This window comes from Sardina pilchardus, chromosome 21 (assembly GCF_963854185.1).
Source record: "Sardina pilchardus chromosome 21, fSarPil1.1, whole genome shotgun sequence".
In the NCBI taxonomy this organism is placed as follows: domain Eukaryota; kingdom Metazoa; phylum Chordata; class Actinopteri; order Clupeiformes; family Clupeidae; genus Sardina; species Sardina pilchardus.
In genome coordinates, this window is record NC_085014.1 from 30,481,397 (window position 1) to 30,502,900 (window position 21,504).

At 40.9% G+C, this 21,504-nt stretch overlaps 1 protein-coding gene across 1 annotated transcript; it reads left to right on the forward strand.

The window, feature by feature from the left end:
• Positions 1-835: 835 nt before the first annotated feature.
• Positions 836-20,872, forward strand: rab33a (RAB33A, member RAS oncogene family). The gene is made up of 2 exons (XM_062524612.1): positions 836-1,101; positions 20,391-20,872. Exons 1-2 carry the CDS (start codon positions 850-852, stop codon positions 20,835-20,837), a joined length of 699 nt encoding a protein of 232 aa, XP_062380596.1. The 5' UTR covers positions 836-849; the 3' UTR covers positions 20,838-20,872.
• Positions 20,873-21,504: the final 632 nt, after the last annotated feature.

The following is a 21,504-nucleotide window of genomic DNA, read 5'->3' on the forward strand; positions in this document are numbered from 1 at the left end:
AGAGCCCTGGCTTAAATCCTATAGAAAATCTGTGGATTGACTTGAAGAGAGCAGTCCATCGCCATTCCCTACAGAATTTGACTAAATTTGAACATTTCTGCACGGAAAATTGGGCAAATATTCCCCTATCTAGGTGTGCAAAGCTAAAATAGAAACATATCCAAACAGATTGATGGCTGTAATGAAAGCAAAAGGAAGCTTTACAAAGTATTAAGTCAGGGGTATGATGACTTTTCCAACCCTGTTATTCTAGTTTTTAATTTTTTATTCATTTTCAGAACTGCTGACTTTTTTTTCATTATTTTGATGTTGTACAGCTAAATTTGTTAATAAAACTGGAAAATATTTTTTTAAAAATGGGTTTTGATTTCAGGCTGTAAGACAAAAAAAGTAACTATTTCAAAAGGGTATGATGACTTTCTATAGGCACTGTATCTGGAAAAAAGATCTCAATAATATTCATTTCAATAAAACAATTCAGCAATATTCAACTAAACAGTGGGAAACAACAACAACAACAACAACAACAATGATATAGGCCTATAGGCTAATAATCTCCTATGCAGTTTTCTTTTGTAGCATATTTTATTGACCTTTGGTCATAATTCAATCGACAGAATCTTCTGGAATAGGGGAAGCCCGTCCAAACATCTGGCTGTTTTCACAACAGGTTTGACAGGGTTCACATTATTCACCGATAATCAAATGTAGGCTAGGTCTAGCAAATAAGCCTACTGGCTTAAAATCTCGAATGAGGACGTTAGCCTATCCCACACATTTATCTTTTCTCTTTTCCCCACCCCTCCCTTTCACATCCTCATCATTGATAGCCAGCGTCATTGCTTCGTTATGGCAAAAGAAGTGGAGGACAGGAAAGACAGGACCAATTCTCATCTCACATCATCTTTAGATATTAGTTCATCTTTGGTTCACAGTGTCAAGACGCGTATATTCAAAATTATTTTAATCGGGGATTCTAACGTGGGCAAAACGTGTCTAACCTTCCGATTTACTGGCGGATCCTTCCCTGACAAAACGGAGGCTACGATTGGTGTGGATTTCAGAGAGAAAGCTGTGGAAATTGACGGCGAAATAATCAAGGTGAGAACTAGACAGTCTTTATTTCGTGAAGTCACTAATGCGCCCGCAGTTGCCCTCTGATTCGGCGAACCTATAGGCTGCTCAGCGAGTTTACTGTGTCGGCCAGTTCAATTTTGGCTAGGCTATTGAGGTTTCCTAGCTGATGTCACAGACGCGAGAATTCTAGGTTTCGCCCCCGTTTCGCCATGATGGGAGTCAACAATGGGCATTATTGTAATTTAACACCAAGGATAGCGTCCAAGCTTAGAGGTTTCACTCTCAATTAACTTTAGCCTAAGTTATCAAGTCTTTATTTTTCAACCGATTTCATTTAAATATGCCGTATACCAACGCCGTGCGCACAGTGTTTTTCGTTCAGAGCCTATAATTTAGCATTAAACGAAGCTATACAAGCAGCAATTTCGACATAGGCTTTCACAATTTTGTCTGTGATGTCTTCGTGTTAGAACGGACAGCAAATGTCGGGGTGTTTCGAGGTAGCTTATAAGGCTAGGTTATTTATGCAGGCCTAAAATATAGCCTAATTAAACTAGACTATGCTAGGCTAAATGATGACAACTGTAAGATCAAATTCAAAAACGTTTTGTCTACCCAAAGCATGTTTGCAAAATGTATGCATAAGGATAGCCTATTTGTGTTCATACCATCTTAAATCGTTTCACCATCATATCATCTTAAATCGTTTCAAAAAAAGGATTAGCAGTCTGCCTATGCTGCATGGGTATAGTTGCAGGAATCAATCGTATGTTAAATATCGTTGCTAGCTTCGTATGGTTTCACTGCAGGGACCACACACATTGCACGACTGCTCATGAATCGGTGGCACCAAACTAAAACGTGATTGGGGAAACGTTTAGTTTATTTTGAATAGATACGTTCACTCAATTTAAAGGCAAATGATAACACAACTGAATAACAATATCCTGCCTTTGCTAGCACTGGAGGGAAAAGTTATACCTTGCTTGAAAGCTAGCCAGCTAAACTGACGGCCAGTTCTGTTCTGTCATCTTTCTTCTCTCCTGCTTGTTGTCCATGGAGAAAAATCCTCAGATATCCAGTAAACGTCATGATGTCTTTCAGGGTTAATCCAAGTGTGTTGTAAACTTAGTTGAAATAACTTGTAGCCTATGCCTAATTTAGAAACAGTGGGCTAATTACTGACTCCTGCTAACTAGCGTCTAGCGACCAGCTAACACGTCGTCATTTTGCCAAACGAAATAAATAGATGTAGACTAATCCTAGCGACCGGTAGCGTAGTTAACAAGTTGTCATTTGCTAAACGAAATAAATAGATGTAATCCAGATAGGCCTAGGCTACTGTAGACCCCGTTGATATGTTTGATAGCCAGTCAAAACAGTTCGCTGGAGGATCTGTGGTAAGCAGCTTGGATGCACTGCTAGCACGTCCAGTCTTTCAGGCAATATACCTAGGCACATATTTTTGTTTATTCATGTAGGCTGACTACCTGTCACGTTCAAGCCTGAGGAACAAATACCACTGTTTAGGACCGATAATAGAAGCTGTTCCCTGCAGCGTTATCGATAGCCAACGTAAATCCAGCCTGAAAATATCTTCAAACTCTAAGCTTTAATGGTCAAGCGTTTATCAAGACGTGGTGTTAACTAAATAATCAGTGTCACAGTATCTTACTTGAGGTCTAGGAAGTCGATCACCTTGCACCAGGTCATTTAAAATACTCAATGAAGCAAACTTTGGTTCAATCTCACGTGTGTCGCTATTGGACTCCGCTATTTTTTGACTCCCAAGATGGCGGCGTTAATATCTATAATGCTGGTTGTTATGGGAACAGTGAAGAATAGTGACGCGCCCGGAATCCTCAATAGGCAAATGCTTGTTGTTGTTGATGATATAATTTAGGCTTGCGGCATAGGCCCTCGTTCCACAGCCTATTATTTTCTCAATAGCCTACGTCTATGACTAGGCTAATATGTTGAATTTGTTCTAGGCTTACCAGGCTATGATAGGCTACTGCGTTCCCCCACATAGGAAATCGGACTAGTTGCCTATTGCCACGGTGGCGTGACACCTCTGGTCTGCTGACCACATTGGATAGAACTTGTGAATAACTGGAATTTACACCACAAACAAGATAGGCCTAAGCAAGAGTGAAACGTAGGCTAAATAAGCCTAATCAATTGACAGGGCCAACGTAAGTGACACACAGCAATATGTTTATCCATGTGTTTCAGAATTGTAGCCAGAGCCCGTTACCTCATTAAACATTCTCTAGTGTAGCGCTAAAATAGAGTTCAACGTAGAGGAAAGGTGTCGTTATGCTTCTCTTCACATTTTAGGTTGTGTGAAGCGTGCACAAAAACGCATGGATATCCAAGAGCTCATGTCTGGCTCGTTTCCGATAGATAGCCGATATATCAGATATATTAGAATGTATTCTAAGAGTCATCTTAAGATTTGTTTCGTTTGTTTTTTCCCCCTTCTGTTTCCCGAACATTCTTGTAGGCTACCGTCGGCCCTACGCATGCACTGCTCCTAAGATGATCTTGAGGGGAGCTGTCCATGTAAATAGTGCTGAAATATCCTCCAATGCAGTAGTGGTGATGTCAGGACCTGGTGACTTTTTAAACCCCTTTGGAAAGAGTTTTCACACAAAGCAAGGGATTTACAGGGTCTTTCAGTTTAATTGAAATATACTATTTGGTTTCAATGTGTGAGAAAATATAGAATTGATTAAGAAGAGAGCAGAAGAGATGAAGAGATAAATGTAGGTCTATATCAGGGGTATTCAATTAAAATTCAAAGAGGTCCAGTTACTAAAATATCCTCCCGGCAAAGGTCCGAATCTTAAATTGTCACTCAAAATAGTGGAGGCTACCCTGATGTTAATAAAATCAATAACACATGTACATTTCTAGGCCTATTCAATTTATTGTTACATTTCAAGTGTTTTGAAAGTATGCTTGTAACATAGGCCTACCAAAAAGTCTTAACTTGAATGGTACTTGAATGCAATATTTGTCTTTACTACGCCTACATTTCCAGAAAGTTAACAGACAACAGACACTGAATTTATTCTGAATAATTTTTTTGAAGCACTCATTCACAGCTGTCCCATCGCTGTGTGCAATCTTTAACTAACACAAATTTGCCTGTAAATGCATGCGTGATCACACGAGATCACACAAGTACCACTATAGCTATAGTGTGCTTTCAATTTGATAACTAGAAAATGTAATTCCATGGAAGGAATTACCATTGCATGTAAATGCAAAAAGGTTGCTGACTGTGTAAAACATTGTATTAGGCCTAGTTAAAAAGACAACTAGGCTACACAGAAGAATAGATAAATAACTATAACCCAATTACAATTCCACTGAAAAGTCACATTTAAAAAGTGATATAGCCTATGAAAATGCATCAAAATTGTGGATATAGGCTATTATGGAAAATAACTCTTCATTTATTAGAATTTAAAAGACTGACATGAAGTTGCCAACTTCAAACGAGTTGCAAGAGCTGACACTTTAGTAGCCTACATTGAAACGACTGGTAGGATAGCTATAGCCTTCATATCTACACTGCAGGTTAAAAGTAGGCCTAGGCCATAGGCTATAGACTTAGACACCATTATTTAGCAAATTTGGTACAACCGGAAATCTAAATTCGCTAGAATAACGGAACTATTGGAATACAGAATACCTACAATCTCAAACAACGCCAATCAACGATGATGCAGCAACAGGTAGGATATCTAGCAAATGTAACGTTAGCTTACAGTAGGATGTTATGTAGGCTATATTACAGGATGACGAGCTAGTATGTTCTTCGAAGTGTCTCCAGGTGTGTGATTGTCCTAATAGGAATGCACAATAAGCTGTTAACAAAGGTTTTTAATTTGTGAATGATACCGAAAGCTTTAAATGATTGCCTGGCTGGCAAGTCCCTATAGCTGAAACGACTAGCAGCTAGGTTGCTAACAAACAAACGTGAACATGATATAGCAATGCAGTTTGTGCTAGAAACGACTGTGAGTAGGCTTGAACCTAAATGTCTATCAGGTTGGACTTCACTTAAAACGCTGGGTGAAGATCGGTGTCGTATAGGCTGCTCTGTGAGATGGCTAAAAGCCCTTGTGTAAGCCCTGTTGGCCTTGCAGCCTACCCGACGTTAAACCTATAGCCTGGAGCAAGTTTGGTTGTCATTAGCTAAATACAGTGTTAAATTTACGTTGACGTTAGGTTAGATTGTCTTCAGGTGTTGATAACGTTACCGAGAGCAAACCGGTTACTGTAATGATACAAACAAATGTAAGGAGTAGCAGCTAGCCTAACAGGAGACAAGACGACAACGTCCTGGGTTACAGTACAGCTTAGGAGGTGTTCACACGAGGAGGTTTTTATTTACAGAAAACACTTGACCTGGGTGTTTTTTTAAAAGATAGAAAGCCGACAGGGGCTTTTTTATTCCCCCAAAACAGCACCGAACGTTAATTTCAATTCCCATGACAACTGCCGTTCTAGAGCACAAGTACCGTTACGTGATTGCTACTGGTTAGCTTATTAGCTTGCCAGGTGAGCGGATGAAAACGGAGAATTAATTTTTACAATTATGGCCCAAAATCCCACCAATCGACCTCCAGATGGTCTCCTTATGGTAAATGTTGTGGTATAACTTGTTGGTCATGTCGTATAGCTCTACATGTTCACTCACAAGAACAACTAGCTGTTCGGCTGGCATCTTTTTACTTTGTTTTGGTCGCCATTTTTTTTTTCTGAAAAAAGAACTTTCAATAAAGTTTCACTATGACGCAAACTCTCGTTCATTGGTCAGCTGTCAAAAAAACACTTGACGCGGGGTGTTTTTTCTTGGAGAGTAGAGATTTCTCAACTTGAAAACCACCCGGGGTAGGTGGAAAAAAACGCCGGTGGCGGTGGTTTAAAAAGCGCCCAGTACCTTTTTTAAGAAAACCTCTCTGTATCATAGGAATATAATGTAAAACATCCACCCGCAACTGGTGAAAAATCATCCTCGTGTGAACACGCCCTTAATGAGTAGACATATAACATTCAGGTTCAGCCTAGCGCAGTGGTGGATCCTTGATTACGGACAGCTGAGCACTGACGTAACAGAGGCTTCGTTGCCGCCAAAGCTTCTCAATGTTAACTCTATGAGAGTTTTTCATTCTTTTATCGTAAATATCTTAAAAAGTATAAAGTTCACAACTGTGAAAAATACATTCGTCAAATCTCCGTTACAAGACCTTTGTATGAGTGCTTGAATGACGTCAAACGGTTAAGTGGTTTTAGCGTCAAAAACCGTTGATTTTGGTCGGAAGAAGAATAATCCCCATAATAATAAGAAGAACAGGGATAACAGTACATTGCATTTACATGCAATGTAATTATTAGCCTACTCCGCCGAGGAGGAGAGTAGGCTATGTTTTCATCAGGGTTTGCGTTTTATGTGAGATATGTTTTGACAAATAACATTTGTCTGTTTGTTAGCTCTCGGAGTGCTTTTCAAGTTTCTAATATCGGGGGAATTCCGAGGTCGCAATAATTAACACTAGAAGCGCCAAGCGCCGGTCATTTGACCTCTGACGCGTATTACTAGAAGCGCCGTGTGGGTTTGACCTAGATATACCTAGAACTGCCGGGCTGCGGTATTTTGACCGCAGCGATTACAAAAAATGTTTTTTCCTAAATACGCGTGTTTTGTCACCCAGAATTTTTACATGATCGAAAGCACACCGGTACAAGCTAGTTTAGAGCTATTTTGCGATCACTTATGTGACAACACTATGTTGTCTCGCGTTCGGCCATGTTTGTCCAGGCTGCTATTCTCTTTTCTCACAGCAGATGTTGCAAGGGTTTCCTGTCAGTCGGGCATGAGAATAATATTTTACCATAAAACATATAGTTTATATATGTGCAATATGTATTATGTAGGCCTATGTGATTTATTTTAATAACTATTTTTCATTTACATGGCATGGTCTATGAGGCGATTTACAGTGGTAAAATGCAAGTTTGTTTTGAAAACGTTGCGACGTTGTTCTATTAGGCAGGCCTACATGTGTAAAAAATATTTTCAGCTGAAATTCGTCATAGCCTTTATGTACGTAGGGCGCGTATGCCTACGTACATTCATAGTTGTATATCTTATCTTCTATTTGTAGGCTATCTTTTAAAGCTCAGACTAATGTATTGGCATTTTCTTACATATTTGCTGGACTGACTGAGTTACGTCGCGTCAAAGACCTATGCTATTTCCAACAGCGTACCAAATGTTAAGTGGCGCAGCGTTAACTCAAGCGTTAACTTGATTGCGATGCATGAGACCCGGGTTCACATTTCGGCACGAGCGAAATATTGTATCTCATATTGACTGAACTCACTGATCGTTTTTCTGAACGTCAACGAACAATTATTTTTTTGTTCATGCTTTTTAATACCAAACTATCTGAAATAAACGGATGAATCACAATACTGTTTACCATTAACGAAAAATAATTTCGCCAGCCAATAATTTTCTAGAACAAATTGAGCCGCCATCTGACAAACTTTGGCTAAGCCAGTTAGACTTTTTGCATCTAAAAATAATTATATCATAGAGACACACGCAAAAAATAAATGATAGCTTATAAACGATTCCCACTGGATACAACACATCAGTATTGTGCTCGTTGCTATAGGCTACACAGGACTCAGTTGCATGTTCTGTAAACATGAAGTGGCAACTAAAGCCATTATCAGCCATGAAAACTTTGGCGGCTGCAGCAGCATTTAGGTTTTGGCTGAGCCAGCTAGCCAGCCACTAACTTCATCAGCCAGCCGTTATTCTCAAAGCAAATGGCTTCGGCGTCTATACATAACACACTATCCATTGCAAACATAGCCTATTTGAAACCGATCATTCCCCCTCCCCCATACACGTCTAACCAGTTCACGGAGGGGGGGGGGGGGGGGGGTCGTTTTGCTATGTGTGGACATGATCTTAGGCTACAGACACTGCAGCATTGACAACTGCCTCCCCACCCCCACCCCCTCTCTCTGCCCCCTGCATAGGCTGTAGGCTGGCTGTTTGTTGTCTACATGCAACTCGTGGAAGAATGTGCAATCATGTTTCATCGCTTATGTGCGTTTTAGAATGTTCGAATTCGCCAGCGTGCGTGTAGTTGTGTGAATAGAAAAGAATAGAATATACTTTATTGATGCCTTGCTCAAAAGAACTTCTGCCATACACAGGTCGGGGATCGAACCAGCAACTCTTGGGCATAGGGGCTGAAGCTCTAACCAGTGGGCTATGGCTCTGTCTGCTTCTGATGTTAATGTGTGTGTCAATGCTGAATCACGAATTCACATAGAAGTTAGCTTAAATTGTAGAAACAATAGGCCTATAGCTTTTTTTCAGCAGACATCGAAACATAGCCTACACATTCGCAAAACGGAGAATATCTTTCACTCGCCTACTTCTCGCGCCTATGCCTGCTCAGCATTTCTGCTCTCTCTATCTCCCTCCCTCCGAGGTAGCTGGACCCTACAAGATGCTTCTCCCTAAATGAATGAACATTATTTTAGAAAGTAGCCGCGGTAGCCTGTAAAATGCGGCATGAAATCCTGGCTACTGTGTGATTGAAACCAGACTAGGTTCTTTGTTCCAGGTCCGATCATTTTCGGCGGCGCAAACCTATTCAATGAATAGAAGTGAATTTGGGGAGTGAACTAGAACTAGCCACCCATTCATTTTAGAGCTTAGGTTACGGATCTCGAGATCCAACAACACCGGTGTTGGGTCGACATTTTTCATCCTTCCCCTCCCGTCGGGTCAGGCTCCTAATCACAGAACGCGTATGCCTCCGTTTTAAAATAGCCAACATTTCTAAGTAGCATACAAAATGTAAAAACGAAATATAAAAAATGAAATACTATGAAAAAGTTGAAAGTCAAGTTTGCTTAAGGTTTGTTCAAGAACTCTTCCAGAGTTTTTACCTCAAGCAACACAGATCAACACAAATAAATTAACAGATAACTAAAACGTGCTGTAGGCCTATGTCATAATGAAACAACCACAGACTATCAACTACACGGTCTGACAAATTTATGACCAAACGATTTGATTCGTGCACGAAGCGCCATCTAGCTATCATTATGTGTAAGTAACAGCCTCGGCTGTTGAGGGGCTTAAATGGCCAAGTGGATCAAGTCACACAAAGCTAAAAATGTAATATAAGACAGATGAGATACTTGAGGGAGAACACTGTGAAATGTTTAACCCTTTTACGATGGCCTTTGAACCCACTGTATCCCTAATATCCTGTGATAACCGGAAGTTGGTTTAAAACAGGAAATCAACTTTAAAAAGGCTTTATCTAGAGAGTGGAAGGTCATAGAAATAAACATTCACTTCTTGCTTGATCCTCATGGTCGAATTATGTCTGATGGAGCAAATCAGATTGAGTCTACGGCCTTCCGTTCAAGAGTTGTTCGCAAAAAACATTTCCCATTGAAACGAATGGGAAAAAACAAAAAACTGAAATAAAGTGTTGAGGCCAAAATCATGTTTGAGATATTGTGTAGGAGTATGTTTCAGACCATTTGGAGTTAATTGGTACCCATTTTGTGTGACATAAAAAAAATCCCCCCTTAGGGTTTAACTTGGGATGGATATGGATGACCAAAAAGTGTAGGATTTTCACTGGTCCTAGGGTTATGTTTATCTAAGTGGTTCTCGGGTTAACTGTTTCTCATTAGGTTAGTGCTTAATTGATTGTTTTATTGATAATATTGCTATTCTCCCTTTTTGTAATTGTTCACTGTTATTTAATTTGTATTGTTATTTATTTGTATGTCGCTTTGGACAAAGGCGTCTGCTAAATAACCATAACCATAACCATAACCATAACCATAACTGTCCAGGGATACCATTAGAACAAATCACAATGCATGCTAGCCTGGCACGCCCTCCCAGTGACGCAACGCCTTCAGGCTTTTGCTGCTGGTCTGGTCAACTGCTCATTGAGAAGGATTTCTGAGTTCCCGAAATCTGCGGAACTGCCCCCTTTGGTCGAGAACCAATCAACTTTGAGCAGCTCCAACGGCTCTGGGTAGAGGCGTGTTCAAGGCAGAGGAAAGAGTGTTGTTATTGGTTTAAACTCGGCAAACCGCTTTCTGACATCTACCAGTAGCAAATCCAGGCACTTAAAGGAGGCGGGTCAACCAGCGCTTGCAAGAAACCGTGTTAGTACAGGCTGTTGGTCAGACTAAAGTCTCGCAGAGCCTTTGAAAGTCGATGGTAATCAGGCTAAATGCATGCTGCATCCGACGGTAACTCTAACAGCAACCAGGAGACGATATGCTTCATGCAGAAGAAATTTGTTTAACACTAGAAGCGCCGCGCCGTTCTGACCCACTTATACCTAGAAGCGTCGCGCCCCGGTCATTTGACCGCTTTGACGACCTACTAGAAGCGCCGTGCTGTTGTGAACTACTTAAAGCGCGGCGAGGCGGTCAAATGACCGCTGAGTCCTTAGACTGGGAGGCTTTTACTTACACATAATGATCGCTAGATGGCGCTTCGTGCACGAATGAAATCGTTTGGTCATAAATTCAGTTTGCACTAAGCCATGTGTCATTCGTGTCAGACCGTGTTGTTGATAATCTGTGGTTGTTTGTTTCATTATGACATACAGCACGTTTGAGTTATCTGTTCATGTATTTGTGTTGATTTGTGTTGTTTGAGGTAAAAACTTTGGAAGAGTTCTTGAACAAACCTTAAGCAAACTTGACTTTCAACTAAAATGCTCTAAAAGTGAATGTGGCTAGTTCTAATTCACTCCCCAAATCCACTTCTATTCATTTAATAGGTAGCCTATATGTTCGCGCCGCCGAAAATGATCGGACCTGGTCACCTGGAACAAAGAGCCTAACAGTCTGGTTTCAATTACACAGTAGCCAGGATTTCATGCCGCATTTTACAGGCTACCGTGGCTACTTTCTAAAACAACTTTCATTCATTTAGGGAGAAGCATCTTATAGGGTCTAGGCTAGCTACCTCGGAGGGAGGGAGATAGAGAGAGCTATGCTGAGCAGGCATAGGCGTGAGAAGTAGCATAATTTAAAATAATGAGTGAATGATATTCTCCGTTTTGCGAATGTGTAGGCTATGTTTGCGATGTCTGCTGAAAAAAGCTATAGGCCTATTCTTTCTAAGCTAACTTCTATATGAATTCGAGATTCAGCATTGAGACACACATTTTCACGTGCCTGATAAGCAAGGCTGTAGCTCACTGGTTAGAGCTTCGGCCTGAGGACCCAAGGGGTGTTGGTTCGATTCCCAACCTATTCATGACGGAAGTCCTTTTGAACAAAGCATCAATAAAGTAGGCTATATTCTATTCTTTTCTATTCACATAACTACACGCACGCTGGCAAATTCGAACATTCTGAAACGCGCATGTGCGATGAAACATTGCGCATTCTTCCACGAGTTGCCTAAACAGTCAGCCTACAGACTAGTAGGCCTATGCAGGGACAGATAGATGGGGTGGGGGTGGGGAGGCAGTTAATTGTACTCAATATCTCGGTGATGTCTGTAGCCTAGCCTAGACGAGTGTATGGGGGAGGGGGGATGATCGGTTTCAAATAGGCTGCAATGGATGACCCCGAAGCCATTTGCTTTGAGAACGGCTGGCTGATGAAGTTGTTGGCTGGCTAGCTGGCTCAGCCAAAACCTTAATGCAGCCGCCACAGTTTTCATGACTGATAATGGTTTTAGTTGCCACTTCATGTCTATAGATGTGTATATTGTATTAGATATCAACACACAATGTTATTGTATTGTTTTGGACAACGTTCTGCACGTTTCACTTCAATGTAGACTGCATGCGTTCATTGCGTTGTGAATGCGCAGCAATCTCTGGAAAGGAAACGGTGGAAGTCGCAGCAGTAGCCTAATAGCCTATCACGTTCAATGCTGTAAATCCATCTGTTCCAGAATATTTGGTTCATATCATCAATCTTTGGTTTTGGTGTTTGTGCAACCGGGCCCTGACGATTTAACAAAAGTCTGAGTAACGTAGGAATTAGGAAAGTATGTAGGCCTAAGGTGAGATCAAAATCAGGCTACTTTGTTTCCTTCTTTTCCCCATGTCATTTTCATTGGTCGTCAACTCACTGTGAGTCCTGTGTATCGTAGCAACGAGCACATACTGATGTGGTGTGTCCAGTGGGAAAATCTCATGCAGGCCTAGTTTCTAAGCTATCGTTTATTTTTTCGCGTGTCACTATGATATAATTATTTTTAGATGCAAAAAGTCTAACTGGCTTAGTTGTCAGATGGCGGCAGAAAATGATTGGCTGGCGAAATTATTTTTCGTTAATGGTAGGCCTAAACATATTGTGATTCATCCGTTTATTTCAGATAGGTTGTTATTAAAAACCATTAACAAAAAATAATTGTTCATCGACGTTGAAAAACGGTCAGTAAATTAAATTGATATAAGATTCTGTATTTCGCTCCTGCCAAGATTTGAACACGGGTCTCTGGCGATGCAGACAGGGGTGTTAACGCTGCGCCACTTGACATTGTACAAAACCTGCGTTAGGATAGGTATTTGACCTGACGTAACTCAGTCAGTCCAGCAAATATGTAAGAAAATGCTTATACATTAGTCTGAGCTTTAAAAGATAGCCTACAAATAGAAGATAAGATATACAACTATGAATGTACGTAGTCATACGCGCCCTACGTACATAAATAGGCTAGGCCTACGACGAAAATATGTTTTACACCTGTAGGCCTGTCGCAACGTTTTCAAAACAAACTCGCATTTTACCACTGTAAATCGCCTCCATAGACTATGCCATGTAAATGAAAAATAGTTATTAAAATAAAGCACATATATAATACATATTGCACATATATAAACGATATGTTTTATGGTAAAATATTATTCTCATGCCCGACTGACAGGAAATCCTTGCGACATCTGCTGTGAGAAAAGAGAATAGCAGCCTGGACAAAAATGGCCGAACGCGAGACAACATAGTGTTGTCACATAAGTGAGCGCAAAATAGCTCTAAACTAGCTTGTACCGGTGTGCTTTTGATCATGTAAAAATTCTGGGTGACAAAACACGCGTATTTAGGAAAAGTCGTGAACGTAGGGTCCTGGAATTTAATCGAGTGAAAAGATTTTTTTTTTTTTGTAATCGCTGCGGTCAAATGACCGCAGCCCGGCAGTTCTAGGTATATCTAGGTCAAACCCACACGGCGCTTCTAGGAATACGCGTCAGCGGTCAAATGACCGGCGCTTGGCGCTTCTAGTGTTAATGAGAATGAACCTCAGTTAGGGACACAGTGGGTTCAAAGGCCATCATAGCAGGGGTTATACATTTCACAGTGTTCTCCCTCAGTATCTCTTCTGTCTTATATTTCATTTTTAGCCTTGTGTGACTTGATCCACTTGGCCATTTAAGCCCCTCAATTTAGTTGCCTTTTTTCATTTATGACAACTTTTGGACATATTCTAAGGGATCAATAAAGAGTAAAAATGGGATATAACATTTTTATCCTGTTTACAGGATGGCATTCTGATCCCTCAAAAAGACAAAATGGGTTTACACCCCATATTGTCCTTCTAAGAGGTTCATACAAATCAAACCAACACCTCCTTCAGCCAAGACATTTTTTCATTTTTTCTAACTTCAGACTGGATGGGTCGGATCTACCACATTCACATGATCTACAAAGTGCCACACTATTGCAGAAAGAAAGAAATGTTGGATTTGCATTTCATCTTGTCCTTGGAAAAAGGCAATAAAAGTGGCATTTTTAGGAAAAAACACCATTTTGGCCAACTTTGAAGGCTCATAGCCTCGAAATACAAAAACTTACCATCTCAATTTTTTGTCAACATGTTCTCTTACTCATGGACTAAATATATGTAGAGTTTTAAAAATGTGAGTGCTAGCCATTCATGACCATAAGAGAACAAAAACAGTTTTTTTTTTCATTGCTTTCAAAAAAATATGGGTTTGTTTCAACGAATAAGTCTCCAATGGTGGGAAGAACTGTAATTCCTTTGTGATTTTGGACAACAACACAGGGTACTGCTCCAGTGTTCAAATTTTTAGAAAATAATATGGTAGCTTTAAGAGAGGAGAGGGGTTTAAAAAAAAGTGGTGCTCATTAAATACAGGAATTTTCAGCCTTTTTTTGGACTCGTCTATCCACATTTGAAGAGCCATATCTCAGAAACTAAACAAGATACCAAGCTAAAATTTGGGTGTTCTTCTAATGAGACATGGAGGAACATGTGCACCAAAAATCAGGAAAAACTGAGGACCATGGTGTCGGACCTGTTCCAACTGATATGGAATTGCCCGTACGTCTACTCATTCAGCTGTAACAGCTGTGAATGCCACAACTGCTGTAAACCAGGACATGTCTTGTCTCCTGTTAGGCTACTCCTTACTTGATTTGTTTATATCGTTACAGTAACCGGTTCGCTCTCGGTAACGTTATCAACAGCTAAAGACAATCTAACCTAATGTCAACGTAAACACCGTATTTAGCTAACGACAAGCAAGTTAGCCATCTCGACAGAGCAGCCTACACGACACTGATCAGACTTCACCCAGCATTTTAAGTGAAGTCCAACCTGATAGAAAGGCCTACTAGTTGCACCATTTAGGTTCAAGCCTTCTTCTCACAGTCGTTTCAAGTACAAACTGCATTGCTATCATTTTCACGTTTGTTTGTTTGTTAGCAAGCTAGTCGTTTCAGCTATAGGGACTTGCCAGCCAGGCGATCATTTAAAGCTTTCGGTATCATTCACAAATTAAAAACCTTTGTTAACAGCTTATTGTACATTCCTATTAGGACAATCACACCCCTGAAAACACTTTGAAGAACATACTAGCTCATCCTGTAATATGTGTAGCTAGCCTACATAAAATATCCCACTGTAAGCTAACGTTACATGCTAGATCCTACCTGTTGCTGCATCTGACATCGTTGATTGGCGTCAAAGATCCTTCATTACTATAACCCTCTCTGTTGGCGTTGTTTGAGATTGTATTCCGTATTCCAATGGTGTCTGAGTCTATAACCTATGGCCTACTTTTAACTTGCATTAGTGTAGATATGAAGGCTATGTAAGCTATCCTACCAGTCGTTTCACTGTAGGCTACTAAAGTCAGCTCTTGCAACTCGTTTGAAGTTGGCTACTTCTTCATTTCAGTCTTTTAAATTCTAATAAATGAAGAGTTATTTTCCAAAATAGCCTATATCCACAATTTTGATGCATTTTCATAAATCACTTTTTAAATGTGACTTTCCAAGTAATTTCAGTGGAATTGTAATTGGGTAATTGTTATTTATCTATTCTTCTGTGTAGCCTAGTTGTCTTTTTAACTATAGGCCTAAATACAATGTTTTACACAGTCAGCAACCTTTTTGCATTTACATGCAATGGTAATTCCTTCCATGGAATTACATTTTCTAGTTAGAGTGCATGAAAATGCACTCTACTGTTATCCGACATCTTCTTATTATAATAATTAGAGTGCATGAAAAATGCACTCTATTGTTATCCGAACTATTCTTCTTATTATTTTTTCTTCTAACGAAAAATGCTTTTAATGCGTCTTCAACCGTTTAACCTTGAAACTTCATTCAAACTGTGTCGCGTAGATCTTACTTAGGTGACTTCAGCTTTGTATTTTTCAACTTTGTAACTTTTATACTTTTTAAACTATTTAATTAAAACTATAAAAATTTCCCCATAGAGTTAACATTGTGATTATGACATCACAATTCCGATTAGAATCCTATGCCAGAACTCTCTCTCCCAGGCTTTTAGAATCCTATGCCAGAACTCTCAGGCTTCTAGAATCCTATGCCAGAACTCTCAGGCTTCTAGAATCGTACTGTATGCCAGAACAGAGAGGGTTAAGGCCAGAACTCTCTCTTACTCTCAGGCTTTAATTATTTTTATTTTTTTTATTCAATTCAATTCAAGTTTATTGTCATATACTCCTAAAAAAGAATTTATAAGTAATGAGATTCATTGTGCTCATTGTGCTTCATTGTGCTCAAGTGTCCAGAAATAAATTAGAAAGAACAAAAAAATAAATAAGAAGAAAAGTGCCATCTTAAGGGGGTTTCCCAGGACGGTTCAGCATCCTGATGGCTTGAGGGTAGAAACTGTCCTTGTATCTGCTGGTACGGGTCCTTAGGCTCTTGTATCGTCGGCCTGAAGGCAGGAGGGTGAAGAGATGGTGGCTGGGATGACTGGAGTCAGAAACGATTCGCTTGGCCTTTCTTCTGCATCGCTGACTGTAGATGTCCTGGATGGATGGTAACTCAGTCCTTGTAATACGCTGTGCTGATCTGATGACTCTTTGTAGCGCTTTTCGATCCTGGGCAGTGCTGTTACCATACCATGTTGTTATGCCACCAGTCAGAATGCTCTTTATTGTACAGCGGTAAAAGTTGGTCAGTATATTGTGGTCCATGCCAAATTTCCGCAGACGTCGCAGAAAGAAGAGCCGCTGTCTTGCTGTCTTTGTGATCACACATATATGGTGTGTCCAGCTCAGATCCTCACTGATGTTAATGCCCAGGAATCTGAAGCTTTTGACTCTCTCCACTGCTGCACTCCCGATGTGAATGGGTGCGTGTTCTTCTCCCTGCAGCCGCCTGTAATCCACTATCAGCTCCTTGGTCTTTGTTACATTGAGCAGCAGACTGTTATCCTGACACCAAGATGTCATTGCTGCCACCTCTGCTCTGTAGGCACACTCATCACCATTCTTGATGCAGCCGATTATGGTGGTGTCATCAGCAAACTTAATGATGGTGTTGGAGCTGTCAGTGGCTGCACAGTCATATGTGTACAGTGAATACAACAGAGGGCTTAACACACAACCCTGTGGAGCACCAGTGCTGAGTGTTAGACTGGAGGAGGTGATGTTACCTAGCCGTACTGCCTGTGGCCTGCCTGTTAGGAAGTTTAGTATCCAGCTGCACATGGAGGGACTGATGTTCAGGTCTTGCAGTTTCATGATGAGCCTAGATGGTATTATGGTGTTGAAGGCGGAGCTGAAGTCGATAAAGAGCATCCGTACATACCTGTTGTTCTGATCCAAGTGAGACAGAGCAGTGTTGAAGGCCAAAGCTACAGCATCATCTGTAGACCTGTTAGACCTATAGGCAAACTGAAGTGGATCTAATGCAGTAGATAGACAGGATGTGATGTGGTCTTTGACTAACCTCTCAAAGCACTTCATCACAACAGAGGTCAGAGCGACAGGGCGGTAGTCATTTAAACAGCTCACTGATGATTTCTTAGGGACTGGGATGATGGTGGTCCTCTTAAAGCATGTGGGGACTACAGACTGTAGCAGTGAGAGGTTGAAGATGTCGGTGAATACCTCTGCCAGTTCAGAAGCGCAGGCCTTAAGAACACGCCCTGGGATGTTGTCTGGTCCTGGAGCTTTATGTGCATTCACTCTTCTGAAAGATTTACACACATCTGTCACAGATACCTGAAAAGGGCAGCAGTCTTGTCCTAACAGTACCTCTGACCTGGTGGGTGTCTCAAACCTGGCATAGAAAGAGTTCAGCTCCTCTGCAAGACAAACAGAGGTCGCATCTGCTCTGTGGCTCTTTCCTTTGTAGTCAGTGATGGTCCTTAGCCCACTCCACATATCCCTGGTGTTGGATCCTGTGTAATATGACTCCACTTTTTCTCTGTACTGTCTCTTGGCCAATTTAATGGATTTCCTTAATAACGGGCTATCTTGTACTCACTAGGGATACCAGACTGGTAGGCTGCTGTCCGGGCCTTGAGTGCTGAAGACACCTCTCCATTCACCCATGGTTTTTTATTAGGAAAAGTTTGTATAGTCACTCTCGGTACGACGTCGTCTATGCACTTACAAATGTAGTCTGATACAATTCCAGTGTAATCATCGATGTTATCCGCGGTAGCTCGAAACATTCGAAACAGTCTGTTGTTTGGAAACAGTCACGTAGTGTAGCATCTGACTGATCTGTCCAGCGCTGAACTGAGCGAATCACAGGCGGTTCCCGTTTCAGCTTCTGCCTATAAGCTGGCATTAGGAGAACAGATGAATGATCCGATTTGCCGAAGGCTGGGCGGGGGCGGGCTTTATAGGCATGAGTGTACGGCGTGTAGGCGTGATCCAGGCATGTTGCTAGGGTAGACATGGTGGTTTCATAGTTTATGAAAGTTGACAGACCGATAGTTTAATCGATGTTGTTAGGAAAATCATTTTAAATGGATGGAGATAGGTGTAGGTTAATGTTTAATGTTTCGCTAATGTTTGCTAGCAGTTATGTTAATAATGCCAATATGCTAATCAGATTGCTTAGCTAACTTAGCTCATGTTTGTTAGCAGTTTTCCTAACAATGTTAACTATGCAAACAATGCTAACCAAGTTGATTAGCTAACTTAGTTGATGATTTCTAGCAGTTATGCTAAAAATGCTAATTATGCTAACAATGCTAACTATGCTACAGTAACTAGCTAACTTGCTAGTGAGGTCCCTAGACTCCAGCCAGTCTGAGGTTTCTGGTGGCTGGGGCTCGGGCTGAGGCTGAGGGAGTGAGAGAGTTCAGCAGTCTCACAGCCTGATGGTTGAAGCTGTTGGCGAGTCTGGCTGTGCGGGAGGGGAGGCTCCTGTACCTCCTACCAGAGGGCAGGATATTGAACAGGTTGTGTGAGGGGTGATTTGCATCACTCACAATTGTGAGTGCCTTGCGGGTGAGGCGGGTTGTGTAGATGTCCTGAATGGAGGGGAGGGTTTCCCCTATGATTTTTCCAGCTGCATTGGCTATGCGCTGGAGTGATTTTTTGTTGTAGTCAGTGCAGCTTCCACCCAACACAGTAATGCAGCTGGTGAGAATGCTCTCAATTGTGCCCCTGTAGAATGTTATCATGATGGGTGGAGGGGCCCCTGCCCGCTTGAGTTTCCGCAGGAAGTAGAGGCGCTGCTGGGCTTTCTTCGCCAGTGCTGTGGTGTTGGTGGTCCAGGAGAGGTCCTCGCTGATGTGCACCCCCAGGAATTTCATTGTTGAAATTGTCCAGGTATTATCATGTTGGTAGCTATGGAAACGGTCATAAACGCTTAATTTTAATGGTTGCTATGTTGGTTGCTAGAAACATGGAGGTTTCATATAGTTGACTGGAGGCATAGTTGATGATTACTGACAGTTTGAATGGTTGAACAGTTAAATACTTGAGTAGTTTCAATGGTTAAATGATTTAATAGTGTATTATTGCAGTGAGGATTTTATTTTGAAACAGTTGTGGACAGAGGAAGTAGTGAAACAGGATCTGTAGTCTTAATGAGATTGTATGCTTAAAGCCTGCTGAGAGAGAGAGAGAGCTGCTGCACCTGGACTGGCCACCTGGCATAAGATTTTAATTGCCCTATTATGACGTCATAATCACAATGTTAAGTCTATGGGGGAAATTGTAATCGTTTTTATTAAATAGTTAAAAAAATACAAAGCTGAAGTCACCTAAGTAAGACCTACGCAGCGCAGTTTGAACGAAGTTTCTACGTTAAACGGTTGAAGCTGTATTAAACACACAAAAAGCGTTAGAAGAAGAATAATGCCGAAAATAATAATAATAAGAAACCGGATAACAGTAGAGTGCATTTTCATGCACTCTAATAATTCGGATAACAGTAGAGTGCACTCTAATAAGTCGGATAACAGTAGAGTGCATTTTCATGCACTCTAATAAGAATAAGTCGGATAACACTCTAATTAAAACCCTCGTTGCCTCAAGCACACCACAGACAGGGCGACCGCTCTACTTCCGGTATTTCGCCAAATCGGTCCATGTTTGCACTGAGGACACTGATTGTTGTGATCACAATGACAACCTACCGCTGGAGTTGGATGTATCACATTAGTCAGAGCTGCATTTTCTCCTCTTTACTACCAGCAACATGTGCAGCTGGTGTGTTTGCTGTGAATATGTGGCCATTGTCACACAATGATCATTGTAGTATACTGTGCATGTTTTTATTGATTAATGTGGAGTGAGGTTGACTTATAGAACTGTACCACAACCTAATGCTATTTCAGATTTCCATTTTTTTCAGTTCCTCTGAATAAAATTGTTGTGCAAAAAGATGGCAAAGCTAAATTAATCAGTTGCAAAAAGAGAACCATTGACTCTTAACTTTTAAATAAGAGTAACTCATAGTCTTCACTGTGTCATTTTTTATTTATAGCCTAAATGTTGAACACCATTCTCTTGTAGGTACAGGTATGGGATACTGCTGGACAAGAACGTTTCAGGAGGAGTATGGTGGAGCACTATTACCGCAATGTACATGCAGTCATCTTTGTCTATGATGTCACCAAAATGGCCTCCTTCCAGAATCTCAAGTTATGGATACAGGAATGCAATAGCCATCATGTCTCACCTTTGGTTCCACGGGTTTTGGTGGGCAACAAGTGTGATTTGGTGAGCCAGATTCAGGTGCCTTCTAACACAGCTCTCAAGTTTGCAGATGCTCACAACATGCTGTTGTTTGAAACATCTGCCAAAGACCCCATAGAGAGCCAAAATGTGGACTCTATATTTATGTGCCTGGCTTGTCGGCTTAAAGCTCAGAAATCCCTGATCTACAGAGATGTGGAGAGGGAAGATGGCAAAGTGAAGCTGTCACAGGAAACAGATACAAGAAACCACTGCTCATGTTGAATTCCACCACAGCAGAGATCATCTTACATCAATAATAATAAAAACTGTTTAAATCACGTGTCCTCCATTTTCTCTTGCCTTCATAACAAACGGAGATAAAATTACATGTTCATGTGTCTCACACAACATTGTTAAGGGAAACTGATAAACCATAAGGTCTGCTCTGACAAGCCTCTGAATGTGGATACATGCTGCATTTGAAGTGATATATACAGTGGGTATAGTAAGTATTCACACCCATGCTAAAGTTGACTAAAAAGAGGAATATAAAATAATCTTGAGAATTGATTGTAATGCCTTAATTAAAAAAAATAGTAAAAATCAAACCGCTAAGGACACTAATTTTCTTTGTGACTGAAGAATGTATCGTAAATAGATAAATGTTCTTCTTTAAATACAGGGGGCATAAGTATTTGACCCCTATGTTAAAGGGGACATATCATGCAAAACTCACTTTTTGCGGGCCTTTGTGTTCATATTTAGGCCTCTACTGTTCTTATAAACACTCCAAGTGCGAAAAAACCCATCCATCCGTTTTCTGTAGATCAGTAGAAAGACTTTGGTGTCAAGAAAGTATGCTGCTGTGAGCTATTTGGATGGCTCCCTTATTCTGATGTCATACTAAGGGAATTTGCATAGACCAACCCTAGCACCAGGGTCTAACATA

Coding starts and splice junctions, on each gene's coding strand:
- rab33a (XM_062524612.1), top strand. CDS start 850: ATGGCAAAAGAAGTGGAGGACAGGAAAGACAGGACCAATTCTCATCTC. Junction 1,102..20,390: donor TTGACGGCGAAATAATCAAG/GTGAGAACTAGA, acceptor ATTCTCTTGTAG/GTACAGGTATGGGATACTGC.